The sequence below is a fragment of the Hyla sarda genome, chromosome 5 (genome assembly GCF_029499605.1).
Source record: "Hyla sarda isolate aHylSar1 chromosome 5, aHylSar1.hap1, whole genome shotgun sequence".
NCBI lineage: Eukaryota > Metazoa > Chordata > Amphibia > Anura > Hylidae > Hyla > Hyla sarda.
In genome coordinates, this window is record NC_079193.1 from 32180704 (window position 1) to 32193629 (window position 12926).

The 12926-nt window shown below is 44.8% G+C and overlaps 1 protein-coding gene across 2 annotated transcripts in view; it reads right to left on the reverse strand.

Moving 5' to 3' along the window:
• Window positions 1-12926, reverse strand: part of RSU1 (Ras suppressor protein 1) — a 133127-nt gene that overhangs the window by 95544 nt on the left and 24657 nt on the right. For both annotated transcript variants that reach the window (XM_056519173.1, XM_056519172.1), the window contains exons 4-5: window positions 9099-9219; window positions 1582-1700 (exon numbers count right to left, since the gene is read on the reverse strand). In XM_056519173.1, the coding sequence (XP_056375148.1) occupies window positions 1582-1700; window positions 9099-9219 (240 nt within the window). The remainder of the gene's footprint in view (window positions 1-1581; window positions 1701-9098; window positions 9220-12926) is intronic.

Sequence of the window (12926 nt, forward strand, 5' to 3'; positions counted from 1 at the left end):
CTGCTGCGTATTTTATTTTCTCTGTTGAAGTCAATGGGTAGGAAAATACGCAGCACCAAATACGCAGCAAATACGCAGCAAAATACGCCGTGTGGGAACGTACCCTTAATCACAGTCCATCTGCTATTGATTCATATCTTATTTATTCAGTACTTACAGCTTTTTTACCTACCTGTCTGTTGTATTCTGGTGCCCCTTGTTTTCATTTCTTTTGCGGATTTTATGTTTTTATGTATTTGCTACTTTTCTAATAAAGTTGGTTCAATTTAATCATTCTTTTTCGGTGTTGTGTGCACTAATTAGTTCTCAAGTCGGTGTTGCATGTTTTTCATGGGATTGAAAAAACAGCCACTAGGTGGCTCTGTTCTGTTCCCTGCCGCAAGTCAAACAGTTAGTTTGGTCTCCTCCAGGCCCGTCAGGAGACCGAACTCAGGAAGTGCGTGCAGGGTATGGGGAGGCACAGCTCTCGCAGGCTTCAGTGACGTCACGCCTGCTGGGGAACGCCAACTTTCTCCTGCTGGGAGCTCACACAATGTGAGCAAGGGGAAAGGTATGATACACATCCTTTTAAAGCTCTGAATTTTTTTTTTAAGGGCAGGAGGGGTGTTAGGAGTAATTAGGGATTATAATCTGAGCTAGTTTAGAAAATATGGTTTGATGATAGGTTCTCTTTAAAGCTGCAGATTTCAATGTAAGCTAAATGACTGAACACAGCTTTGAATCCTATATCACTCATATATTCCAATACTGTTTGTGTGAATACACCCTTAGGGTAGGGTCACACACAGCGCATATGCTGCCGATATCCCGCTGCGCAGCGAGAAATACACAGTATATTCTCCTGCACACACACAGGGCTACCCGCAGCAGCTTGTGTGTGCTGTGAGGTTTGGAGGCGGAAGTAACTGTGATGCATTGACCCGCATTTAAACCTAACTGCGCACACAGGGCTTCTGACAAGTAGCCCTGTGTGCGCTGACAGGAGAATACGCAGCGTATGCGCTACGTGTGACCCTACCCTGATAGTAGAAGAAGAATGCTATAAAAAAAACATGAGGATAGGAGTAGAGGGGGGACATCTACTTGGCTTGATTCCATTAAAATACTACCCATATAAGTTTTCTTACAAGTACAGTGGTCCCTCAACTTACAATGGCCTCAAGTTACATGTTCGGTCTTTTCTGGACCATTGTAACTTGAAGCCATGCTCACCATACAATGCTATGGACAGTCCAGATCTGCAAATTGTGTCAATGGCTGGAAGAACCAACCAATCATAAAGGACATTTCACTGGTAAAACCCCTGTATTACTGAAGTGCATGCACTGACTGGCTGTCTGGTAGCACCCCCTACAGTACAGGGAAGTACCACATGTTCTGTTCTACTCCATGGTTAGCTGCTCCTCTGGACACCAGGTACAATTTAAATCCACAATTTGTTATTCAGTGTTGCGGATTGTTTGCAGATTGATGCAGATTTTGGTCAGTATTTTTAGCCAAAACCAGGATTAGGTCTTTAGGACTTGATTTCTTAGGGCAGATGCATAACAGCTTTTTAAATAATTCACAAAATGTTCTTACTTAGATAAAAGAAGTTCCCAGGTAAGGAAGTCTCACTCAGGTTGTTGTAAGTCAGATCAAGAACTTCTAGGGCTGGCAAGGAACCAAATCCTCGAGGTAAGGAGTTTAACCTGTTCATGCTGAAAGACAAAGAAGATGAGGAATGAAAGGTTTTGTGTTTGTTTTACATAGTTTCTCTTTCATGTATAAACAGCATATATAAACATTTGCATTGGATACAAGATGCTATCATGTCTTGGCTAGAGCATTTTGTTCTATATTAGGCTTTATGGAGGCATCTAGGCCTACAAATGGCAGGAGCGGCCCCTCAATACAACATCTAGGCCTACAAGTGTCAGGAGCGGCCCCTCAATACAACATCTAGGCGCCTACAAGTGTCAGGAGTGACCCAACAATACAACATCTAAGCCTACAAGTGTCAGGAGTGACCCAACAATACAACATCTAAGCCTACAAGTGTCAGGAGTGACCCAACAATACAACATCTAGGCCTACAAGTGTCAGGAGTGACCCAACAATACAACATCTCGGCCTACAAGTGTCAGGAGCGGCCCCTCAATACAACATCTAGGCGTACAAGTGTCAGGAGTGACCCAACAATACAACATCTAAGCCTACAAGTGTCAGGAGTGACCCAACAATACAACATCTAAGCCTACAAGTGTCAGGAGTGTCCCAACAATACAACATCTAGGCCTACAAGTGTCAGGAGTGACCCAACAATACAACATCTCGGCCTACAAGTGTCAGGAGCGGCCCCTCAATACAACATCTAGGCGTACAAGTGTCAGGAGTGACCCAACAATACAACATCTAAGCCTACAAGTGTCAGGAGTGACCCAACAATACAACATCTAAGCCTACAAGTGTCAGGAGTGTCCCAACAATACAACATCTAGGCCTACAAGTGTCAGGAGTGGCCCAACAATACAACATCTAGGCCTACAAGTGTCAGGAGTGACCCAACAATACAACATCTAGGCCTACAAGTGTCAGGAGTGACCCAACAATACAACATCTAGGCGCCTACAAGTGTCAGGAGTGACCCAACAATACAACATCTAGGCGCCTACAAGTGTCAGGAGTGACCCAACAATACAACATCTAGGCCTACAAGTGTCAGGAGTGACCCAACAATACAACATCTAGGCTTACAAGTGTCAGGAGTGACCCAACAATACAACATCTAGGCGCCTACAAGTGTCAGGAGTGACCCAACAATACAACATCTAGGCGCCTACAAGTGTCAGGAGTGACCCAACAATACAACATCTCGGCCTACAAGTGTCAGGAGTGACCCAACAATACAACATCTAGGCGCCTACAAGTGTCAGGAGTGACCCAACAATACAACATCTAGGCGCCTACAAGTGTCAGGAGTGACCCAACAATACAACATCTAGGCGCCTACAAGTGTCAGGAGTGATTCAACAATACAACATCTAGGCGCCTACAAGTGTCAGGAGTCACCCAACAATACAACATCTAGGCCTACAAGTGTCAGGAGTGACCCAAGAATCCAACATCTAGGCCTACAAGTGTCAGGAGTGACCCAACAATACAACATCTAGGCCTACAAGTGTCAGGAGTGACCCAACAATACAACATCTAGGCCTACAAGTGTCAGGAGTGACCCAACAATACAACATCTAGGCGCCTACAAGTGTCAGGAGTGACCCAACAATACAACATCTAGGCGCCTACAAGTGTCAGGAGTGATTCAACAATACAACATCTAGGCGCCTACAAGTGTCAGGAGTCACCCAACAATACAACATCTAGGCCTACAAGTGTCAGGAGTGACCCAAGAATCCAACATCTAGGCCTACAAGTGTCAGGAGTGACCCAACAATACAACATCTAGGCCTACAAGTGTCAGGAGTGACCCAACAATACAACATCTAGGCCTACAAGTGTCAGGAGTGACCCAACAATACAACATTTAGCGCCTACAAGTGTCAGGAGTGACCCAACAATACAACATCTAGGCCTACAAGTGTCAGGAGTGACCCAACAATACAACATCTAGGCCTACAAGTGTCAGGAGTGACCCAACAATACAACATCTAGGCCTACAAGTGTCAGGAGTCACCCAACAATACAACATCTAGGCCTACAAGTGTCAGGAGTGACCCAACAATACAACATCTAGGCCTACAAGTGTCAGGAGTGACCCAAAAAACTGGATAAAAAAATTATTTTTTTCTGCAGCGCTGGACCAAGTAGGTTACAAGAGACTAAGCTCTTAATAGTTGAATAAAAATGGCATTTATTGGTAGCACATACAACACGTTTCTGGCCCGGAATGGGCCCTTCATCAGGACAAGGTGCTGATACAAACTTATGCAGCACTGACATTATATACACACAGAGATAATTTGCCTAACCTTTGTATCAGCACCTTGTCCTGACGAAGGGCCCATTCCGGGCCAGAAATGTGTTGTATGTGCTACCAATAAATGCCATTTTTATTCAACTATTAAGAGCTTAGTCTCTTTTAACCTACTTGGTCCAGCGCTGCAGAAAAAAATCCAACATGTGGCAGGAGTGACCCATCAATAGAACAAGGGGGGAGAAACTTCCTATAAGACCGCTGGATAAATCTCCCCCTAAGGTCTTTTTTTTTTAACAACCCTGCACCTGGCAGAAACCAGAACAACAAATGTTGCCATCACAGCAGTGCGGCCTCAGGTTTGGGCCAGTAAATTAAAATGAGAATATTAAAACATGGCGGGGAATTTGTTCAGGTCAGTATTTCATATGCTAGTTTAAGGATCCATTCACACTACGGAACCTCCACCCAGAGAATATGTCTCCAGTGGGCGCCGCCAAAATCCATCCATGCCAGGACCTCACCTCATCATTGATGGCAATGCAGTCTGCGCAGAATAGCGCTGACAGAATGAACATGTTTATTATGTCGGCGGAGTCCATAATTAAATTTCCTTCATGGGTGCACAGTGCTGGGAGTTGTAGTTTTGCAACATCTAGGAGGCACCCTGGTTGGGAAACACTGGTCTACACAATGAACAGGGCCAGAAGAAGACAGCGCCATACATCCTATAGTGGCCGTGCTGAGTTACTGCAGCTTAGCTCCTGCTCACTGTTCCCTTCTACAATGTACAGAGCTGTCTGCTTCTGGTCCTGTTCTCTGCATAGGCAGGTGGTAAATGGCTGATCCGAGGAGGACCCCCGACAATCTAAAATTTAGGTTCAGTCATCAATTAAAGTCCAAGGCCATGCCCCATTTTATTTTGGCTTTTTATTGATTCTCTACCCCTACAGGTCTTTTCAAAACTTTTCTATGATCCCCCTATAATGCCGGCTACGCGGACCATTGTCTACACTAGTGTTTCCCAAACAGTGTGCCTCCAGCTGTAGTAAAACAACAGCTGTGTGCCTCCAGCTGTTACAAAACTTTTCTATGATCCCCCTATAATGCAGGCTATGCAGACCATTGTCTACACAAGTGTTTCCCAGTGTGCCTCCAGCTGTTGCAAAACTATGCGGACTATTGTCTACACTAGTGTTTCCCAAACAGTGTGCCTCCAGCTGTAGCAAAACAACAGCTGTGTGCCTCCAGCTGTTGCAAAACTTTTCTATGATCCCCCTATAATGCAGGCTATGCAGACCATTGTCTACACTAGTGTTTCCCAAACAGTCTGCCTCCAGCAATTGCAAAACTACTAGTGTTTCCCAAAACAGTGTGCCTCCAGCTGTTGCAAAACTACTAGTGTTTTCCAAAACAGTGTGCCTCCAGCTGTTTCAAAACTACTAGTGTTTCCCAAACAGTGTGCCTCCAGCTGTTGCAAAACTACAAATCCTAGCATGCCCGGGCATGCTGGGAGTTGTAGTTTTGCAACAGCTGGAGACACACTAGTTGGGAAACACTGGTCTACAGTTTCAGTCTCCTTCCACACTGGCACGGATATCTCTCTACCTCTGCACAGTTGATGGTATTTATCTAAGTCATTAAATCCTCCATCTTGAGAAGCGTCTTCTGCGCCTCCTAACCAAGTGGCGTCCACAATCATTAGAGGAAGACGGCTGATGAATGGAGCGCTCCCCCGAGTCTTCTCTCTCCCAACTCCTCTGTCTTTGAGGAGGCCTTTGGAATACAATTCCAAGAAAAAAAAAGGCAATCATCCTCCTGTCTATTGGAAAGACTTCACTAGGAGTACGAGACCCGATAGTGACAAAGCAAATCGCCGCTAATACAAAGCTACGCCAAGAAGGCAGAAGAAGAGTGCAACAAAGTATCTCAAGTAGGAAACACTAACAAACCAGATGCAGAGATAACATATAAAAAACAGAAGGACAAGACGGGTTACAACATAAACAGATAAAAGAACACAACCTTAAAGGGGTACTCCGGTGGAAAACATTTTTTTAAATCAACTAGTGCCAGAAAGTTATACAGATTTGTAAATTACTTCTATTGATCAAGCTCAATCCTTCCAGTACTTATCAGCTGCTGTATGCTCCAGAGGAAGTTGTGTAGTTCTTTCCAGTCTGTCCACAGTGCTCTCTGCTGACACCTCTGTCCGTGTCAGGAACTGCCCAGAGCAGGAGAGGTTTACTAAGGGGATTTGCTCCTACTCTGGACAGTTCCTGACATGGACAGAGGTGGCCGCAGAGAGCACTGTGGTCAGACTGGAAAGAACTACACAACTTCCTCTGCAGCATACAGCAGCTGATAAGTACTGGAAGGATTACGAATTTTTAATAGAGGTAATTTACAAATCTGGATAACTTTCTGTAGCCAGCTGATTTAAAGGAGTACTCCTGCGCGCACTTTTTTTCTTTTATCCCGTCCGGGCTGCAAAATAAAAGAAAACAAACTTTCTCTTACCTGCCAACGAGCCCCCGGAGCTCCGGTACACTCCGGTAGAGGTGTTCGGTCCCCGGCTGTATTTTTCTTACTTCCTGTTAGCCCGGCACGTCACACGGAGCTTCAGCCTATCACCGGCCTCAGCGATGTCCCGCCTCGGCCGGTGATAGGCTGAAGCTCCGTGTGACGTGCCGGGCTAACAGGAAGTAAGAAGAATACAGCCCGGGGACCAAACACCTGTACCGGAGTGTACCGGAGCTCCGGGGGCTCGTTGGCAGGTAAGAGAAAGTGTGTTTTCTTTTATTTTGCAGCCCGGACGGGATAAAAGGAAAAAAGTGTGCGCCGGAGTACTCCTTTAAAAAAAAAAAAAAAAAATGTTTTCCAATGGAGTACCCCTTCAAAAGAGGGGTTGCCTGGTTTTAATTTTATTTCTAGAATCTGAGTTAAAGTGGAACTCCAGGGAAATGAAACAAATCCCTTATACACAGTATTGGGGATAGGTGTCTTATCTTAGGGGATCCTTTTTCAGCTTGTTAATGGGCCGACACTCAACCACATCTCTGAGGGTTGGGGCCAAGGACAGGTGAGCAGCCAAACTCCATAGAGGAGAACTTGGGGGGCCCCAGCATTCAAACCCCCCAAGATCAGACACTTATTCCCTAGTTTTTGGATAGGTTTTCACTTCCGTGGAGTTCCCTTTTGGAGGATCCTCATCTCTTGTCTATAATAAGGAGTGACTATATAAAGCATCTCTCACTCCGTAGAACCTCTCCTGTCTTGCATTACACAGGCAATACATTGATTGAAGAGGATTTTGTGTAATACCTAATTTCCCCTGTGGAGGTGCTGCAGGGAAGATGAAGACTTTCTGACAGACTTTCCATAAATTACTGCTCATCACTGGGGGTCCTAGCTGAGGGACATTTTATGATCAGCTTTTTATCAAAGGAAACTTCCAACAAGTAGGGACTGTCCAAAATGGAGAACCTTATCCCTTAGTTCAGGGCTCAAGAAATCCCAAGTGCCTGGTCACCATGGTGATTAAGACTTTCATCTTAGCACCTAGGATTTGGTAGCGCAAGCAGCAGTGGCAGCATACAATGATTATATGCACACGAAGGGAGAGCTGGTAGTGACGCTGCATGGTTCTGCCCCAGGTGATACCCAGAGGTACCTCCTCCAAAATTTTCTCTCGGCCCGAGGCAGAGTTTTTGCCTCTTGTCATAGAGCTGGTTGTTGGTTGGTGGGAGGCCAAGGGGGTAATGTTCCTCCTTGAGAAGATTGTTGTAAAGACATGTGGAGATTTATAGGCCATTCATGCCCCAATGGGAATTCAGGGAAGATGGAATATGCAAAGTAGCAAAGTAGCTAATGTAATTTTTTTGAGGTATTAACTTTCCCTTAAAGGGGTACTCCACTGTTAGACATCTTATCCCCTATCTGGCTTGTCAATTAGCCTGCTGTGTGAGCCGGGGGCGTGTCATAGAGCCTCAGTGCACAGAGCAGCCAGGTGTCAGATCTGAGGAGTGAGGGAGGAAGTTCCCACATGTGATTGTAAGTAAGGGAATGCCCTTCCTCCTCAGTGAACTGCATGCAGAGTGAGCAACAAAAACAAGGGAATTAGGAGACATAAAAAGATGAAACCACAAGGGACTATTTTGTGACAGGTACACTTTAAAGGGCTACTCTGGAGGAATTTTTTTTTTTATATCAACTGGTGCCAGAAAGTTAAGACAGATTTGATAATGACTAATAAAAATTCTTTACCCTTCCAGTACTTTTTAGCAGCTGTATGCTACAGAGGAAATTCTTTTCTTTTTGAATTTATTTTTGTCTTGTCCACAGTGCTCTCTGCCGACACCTCTATCCGTGTCAGGAACTGTCCAGAGCAGCATAGGTTTGCTATGGGGATTTCCTCCTGATCTGGACAGTTCCTGAGACGGACAGAGGTGTCAGCAGAGAGCACTGTGGACAAGACAAAAAAAGAAATTCAAAAAGTAAAGAATTTCCTCTGTAGCATACAGCTGCTAAAAAGTACTGGAAGGGTAAAAAAATTTAATAGAAGTCATTTACAAATCTGTTTAACTTACTGGCACCAGTTGATTTAAAAAGTTATCCTCTTTAAAAGTTATCCTCTTCTGTCAAGTTGCAAAAAGTTTCTGTTCTGCTCTGTGCTTTGGAGAATCTGGAAATCACAGACTTGGTGACCACCCAACTTTCTAGAAATCTGTTGTATAAGTCCACAAAATATAGGAATAGGGGGATGTGTCACTGCATCAGTAGGTAGACCTGCACTTCAGGAGTCTGGGAAAGTGGAGTGGAGTAATAAAAATGGTTGCCACTCTGCTTGCCCAGAACGTGACAGAAGAGCCCATCATAGGATCTTGTCCATGATCCACCGTTGAGGGGGAAGAGATAAGGCCAGTGGTTTCCAAACTGGGAACCTCCAGCTGTTGCAAAACTACAACTCCCAGCATGCCCGGACAGCCGTTGGCTGTCTGGGCATGTTGGGAGTTGTAGTTTTGCAACAGCTGGAGGTCCACAGTTTGGTGACCACTGTCTTAGGCCATTACTGAGTTAAATTGAAGGCAAAAAAAAGACGCTTTTTCATTTCCACTCCTTATGAAATCAGAACATGAACGTAAAAATACCATAAATGATATGCAATGAGGCCACACAATCATACCCCAGATTAAGATGCTTAAGCTTCTGAAGGCTGCTTATCTGCGTCGGGAGCTCCTCAATCTGGTTATTGAAAAAGTTTAGCACCTCCAAGTTTTTTAAATCTGCAATGTTGGCCGGAACACCTAGGAAAAAAAAAAAAAAAAAAAAAAGAAATTAGGACAGACATGATGGGAGAACGCTTCACCAGTTATACCTATACATGGGATACGTCATGGCCGCCTGCTGTATACGGTTTACTGTAAGGCAGCAGTTCTCAACAACCTGGGTACCCTAAAAAAATCTGTAATGGGGTAAAATTAGGTCACATATAAATTCACCTTAAAGAGTATTGTTTCTTATAAAAGTCTGTGTTTCACACCATTACTTTGTTATTTCTCTTGGAAACGTCTAAAATAAATATATATATATATATATATATATATATATATATATATATATATATGGACAATTAGCTGATTTCTTTCAGGAACAGTGCCACCCTTCTCCTTAGGTTGTGTGTGGTATTGCAGCTCAGTTTCACCGACCAGGATCTAGGTTGTATGTAATACCACTCACAACCTGAGGACAGAGGTAGCGCTGTTTTTGGAAGACAATAGCTATGTTTTATGTTTTTTTTATGTTTTAATCCTGAATAACCCCTTTAACAGAGCATGTACCCGATTTCTTCCAAAAATAGCACCACAACTGTCCTTTAGGTTGTGTGTGGTATTATAGCTCAGTTCCATCAAAGTCAAGTTGTAATACTACACACAACCTAAGGACAGCCTTTGTCTGTCTGGACATGCTGGGAGTGGTAGTTAAGCAACAGCTGGAGGCACCGTGATTGGGAAACACTGATTCAAGTGAACAGGACGTAATGCTATTTCCCAACCAAGGTGCCTCCAGCCTTTGCCTAACTACAACTCCCAGCATACCCGGACAGCCAGAGGCTGTCCGGGCATGCTGGGAGTTGTAGTTATGCAACAGCTGGAGGCACACTGGTTGGGAAACACTACTTTACTATAATAGACATGACAGGAAAAGCCATATTCCCCCTATAAAAGGACTCCATAAGTCTCTATATAAAATAATAATAAAAAATCCATATAGAAAAAGGAGATTTTTTTTTGGGGGGGGGGGGAGGGTTTACAGAAAATGACATAACTCCGAACTGTCTAAAATAATAACAATGCAGTCACATGAGAAGAAAGTAAGCGGCCATAAAACGTCTTATTCTACCAAAACTGATTTTGTTTTTGGCCGCCCTCTCCCGAGTATAAACCTGTGATCAATACGCACAAAAGGTTACATCAGATTAGTAACAGATCAATGTTTAGCTATTATCCAGAAATATGAGGACGCCGGCTGACAGCGCGCTGTGAATGCCGCTCCACAGATAAAAGGTTAATATAGCTGGAAGGATTTACCATCATCCAGAATTTACAGAGGGCACGGCGGTAATTATTCCTGTCCCGGAGACCGCCGTCAGGGATTCATCCCAACTCCCTCAGTATTAGCGGGAAACAAAGGGGTTAAGTGCTGCCGCTCACACACACATAAAAAAAAAATGGACAAGGTCGTTGTTCACACTGGAGCCACGGGAACCAATTTTCTCTGCTTCCAAAGATAGAAGGAAGAGCATCCCCTATGTACCTTTTAACAGCCCTGCAGAACATGACCACTTTCCTGTGCTGTGCCCCCCGAGATAAGTGCTTGGCCGCCTAGTGATAGCTTAGCCCCTGCCTGGACAGTAAAAGGCTGTAATTGGTAAAAGGGGTGATAACATGAAGAAAAGTTCTAGCATCTCTACCAGGAGTCACTAGAGGCTGTACAGGGGATGTCAGGTGACCACTTCAGCCAATCAGCCACTCTGGAGTACAGAGCGTGACCACAGAGGCTGCTGATTAGCTGCGGCAGAAGAGGTGAGGGGGATACTAATGACTGTGACACAGGTAGAGATGAGGGGGATACTAATGACTGTGACACAGGTAGAGATGAGGGGGATACTAATGACTGTGACACAGGTAGAGATGAGGGGGATACTAATGACTGTGACACAGGTAGAGATGAGGGTGGACACTAATGACTGTGACACAGGTAGAACTGAGCGGGACACTAATGACTGTGACACAGGTAGAGATGAGCAGGACACTAATGACTGTGACACAAGAAGGGATGAGTGGGATACTAATGACTGACACAGGAAGAGTAGGGGATACTAATGACTGTGACACAGGAAGAGATGAGGGGGACACAAATGACTGACACAGGTAGAGATGAGCGGGACACTAATGACCGTGACACAGGTAGAGATGAGGGGGATACTAATGACTGTGACACAGGTAGAGGTGAGTGGGATACTAATGACTGTGACACAGGTAGAGATGAGTGGGATACTAATGACTGTGACACAGGAAGAGATGAGGGGGACACTAATGACTGTGACACAGGTAGAGATGAGGGTGGACACTAATGACTATGACACAGGTAGAAATGAGTGGGATACTAATGACTGACACAGGAAGAGATGAGGGGGACACTAATGACTGTGACACAGGTAGAGATGAGGGGGATACTAATGACTGTGACACAGGAAGAGATGAGTGGGATACTAATGACTGTGACACAGGAAGAGATGAGGGGGACGCTAATGACTGTGACACAGGTAGAGATGAGGGGGACACTAATGACTGTGACACAGGAAGAGATGAGTGGGATACTAATGACTGTGACACAGGTAGAGATGAGGGGGACACTAATGACTGACACAGGTAGAGATGAGGGGGATACTAATGACTGTGACACAGGTAGAGATGAGGGGGATACTAATGACTGTGACACAGGAAGAGATGAGGGGGATACTAATGACTGTGGCACAGGAAGAGATGAGGGGGACACTAATGACTGTGACACAAGAAGAGATGAGTGGGATACTAATGACTGTGACACAGGTAGAGATGAGGGGGATACTAATGACTGTGACACAGGAAGAGATGAGGGGGATACTAATGACTGTGGCACAGGAAGAGATGAGGGGGATACTAATGACTGTGACACAGGTAGAGATGAGGGGGATACTAATGACTGTGACACAGGTAGAGATGAGTGGGACACTAATGACTGTGACACAGGAAGAGATGAGGGGGACACTAATGACTGTGACACAGGTAGAGATGAGGGGGACACTAATGACTGTGACACAGGTAGAGATGAGGGGGACACTAATGACTGTGACACAGGAAGAGATGAGTGGGATACTAATGACTGTGACACAGGTAGAGATGAGGGGGATACTAATGACTGTGACACAGGAAGAGATGAGTGGGATACTAATGACTGTGACACAGGTAGAGATGAGGGGGATACTAATGACTGTGACACAGGAAGAGATGAGGGGGATACTAATGACTGTGGCACAGGAAGAGATGAGGGGGATACTAATGACTGTGACAGGTAGAGATGAGGGGGATACTAATGATAAAGTGTGAGGGGACACTACTGATTGTGACACAGGTAGAGCCGCGGGGACACTGATTACTGTGACACAGGTAAAGATGAGGGGACACTAATGACAGACTTTGAGTTTTCTCTTACAGAACTCTTACACCATATCGGGGGGCCCTTTGAAAGAGATTTTGCTGTACATACGGAGGCACTGCCAAGTCATGAATGACAATGAGGTCTACAAAGAGGACATGAGGGGAAATCTAAACACATTTGATCATAGATACAGGTCATAACATTACATGGATGAAGTTGGTAAATATAAGCCACCACCGACAATGAAAACATTTTTTTTCTTCAGCCTACTTCTTCTCATGGAGTCAACCCATTGGTGTTCCCTATAAGT